The sequence below is a fragment of the Chelonoidis abingdonii genome, chromosome 10, assembly GCF_003597395.2.
Source record: "Chelonoidis abingdonii isolate Lonesome George chromosome 10, CheloAbing_2.0, whole genome shotgun sequence".
In the NCBI taxonomy this organism is placed as follows: Eukaryota; Metazoa; Chordata; order Testudines; family Testudinidae; genus Chelonoidis; species Chelonoidis abingdonii.
The window spans coordinates 63,728,019-63,730,122 of NC_133778.1; the positions used below are offsets into that span (position 1 = coordinate 63,728,019).

The 2,104-nt window shown below is 38.5% G+C and overlaps 1 protein-coding gene across 3 annotated transcripts in view; it reads left to right on the forward strand.

The window, feature by feature from the left end:
* NCKAP5 (NCK associated protein 5) overlaps positions 1–2,104 on the forward strand; it is a 608,460-nt gene that overhangs the window by 158,645 nt on the left and 447,711 nt on the right. For all 3 annotated transcript variants that reach the window (XM_075070259.1, XM_075070261.1, XM_075070260.1), the window contains exon 2: positions 1,607–1,684. In XM_075070259.1, coding sequence (XP_074926360.1) covers positions 1,607–1,684 — 78 coding nt within the window. The remainder of the gene's footprint in view (positions 1–1,606; positions 1,685–2,104) is intronic.

The following is a 2,104-nucleotide window of genomic DNA, read 5'->3' on the forward strand; positions in this document are numbered from 1 at the left end:
TGACAACAGCACCTCCTTTATCAGCCTCTTTGATGATAATGTCAGGGTGGTTTCTGAGGCTGTGGATGGCATTGCATTCTGCACGACTTAGGTTATGAGGCAAGCGATGTTGTTGGTGCCACAGGATTCTTTGCTGCTTTTATTTCTTTTGTTGTTATTTAAATCCAAAAATTATTAAAAGTTTGGCTGCATTCCTGAGAACCGTCTATTCTCACCCAACGCTAAGCCCTATAACGTTACACAGTTGCTTAGAACAATTTCAGTCCTGGAAAAGAAAAACTACATTTTATACATAAAATATGATGGTTGAATTCTTGTGACATTTATTGTCACCTTGCGGAGAGATGGGATAATGTACTGTCCCCACTGTAATACCACCTTCCATTGCTGAATTATTAAGATAAATGGCTGAACAAAGACCAGCCATTAGGCAACATGCACACAAAGTAAATAATACTAGACAAGCAGCCATAGTACACAAGGGTAGGGATGGGGCTTGCCAGTGAGTCCATAAAAAGAAGAACCTTTGTCTCTAGAAACCCAAGTTGGAATTTTCATTAGATGTTGCCAGAGAATCATATTGTTGATAGTCTGTCAGATTAAAAGTACTATGGCTGTACTGAAGCTACTGCCACAGTAACACAGCATATTATGCTATATGTTATTGTGTGGGGTCTTTCGGAAATATTTTATATAAATATCACTCTAGAGTTACCTTCATCCTGGAAAGTTATTTTTCTATTGCTGAAGTAAGTGTTTCTCTAGAGAAATAAATTTTTGTTTAAAGAACAGACAACCGTATTTCAGCAACAGAAAAATAATTGATCAGTGATTTTTGTTCTGTATCTGAAATTGCACTTGATGAAAAGTACTATAGCTTTCATATGGCTGATAATATCATACTGTTATTGCACCTGAAAAAGTTGAACTGAAAAAGGATCCTGGAGCTCAATTGGCTTGATATGCAAATTCAGTTTTTGAGGTTTCCAAACTGTGATGCAAGCAACAAAATAAACCTTTGGGTCAAATCATGGTTGCCCAGCAGACACAGCTTTATGCCAGAAGCCCCAAGACCTGAAGAGAAAACATTATCTACCCCAACTCTGATCAAAAACCTACCACCAAGAGACTTGGAGGAGAATTCTGGATATAATGTGCAGATTCATGCATATACATACCATGGCCTACCATACTATTGGTACCTCACCAATAATTTCAGGGGGGATAGCTCAGTGGTTTGAGCATTGGCTTCCTAAACCCAGGGTTGTGATTCAATCCTTGAGGGGGCCATTTAGGGAACTGGGGTAAAAAAACACAAAAACTGGGGATTTGTCCTGCTTTGAGCAGGGGGTTGGACTAGATGGTCTCCTGAGGTCCCTTCCAACCCTGAGATTCTGTGATAACAATTGGTTTTATAAAGGGTTCTTCCAACCCAAATATAAGCCTTCATTAATGTTGCTTTTTTATGTCAATGGAAGTTTTCTGTGTTGTAGGATTCCATTTGGTCCTTCACCCTCACAGAATATCTCTGTTACTTAGTCAACATTTTACAAACGTTATAATATATATATATGAAAAACAAATATTTTGGTCCTTTTCTTTTTAGGAGTATATGGACTCAAATAAATACATAGAACATTTAGTAACTCAGCTAGAAGAGCAACGCTGGAACCTATGGAGGCAAGTACAATTTATATGCATATATTTGTTTTGAAAAGAGATACGATATTCCATAGTTTTTGCTGCTGACTTTAGATAAGATGGACAGGTGTTGAACTTCCAGATCTGCACCTCTGTTAAATACCCACCGACAAACATTAAACTCTCACATGAGTTTTAACCACAGATGAAATAATAGTGAACCACACAGAAACTCGTCACTCTGGGAATGGAATCATATCCATGGCCTGTCAAGATCATTAAATATGTCTGCAGGTATCCCTGTCCGTGGAAATACTCTTGGGAACTGGAGCTACTGGTGCAGGAAGTTAAACCGGATATTATAGGGATAACAGAAACCTGGTGGAATAGTACTCATGACTGGAGTACGGGTATTGAAGGCTATGTGCTGTTTAGAAAAGACAGGAAGAAAGGCAAAGGTGGC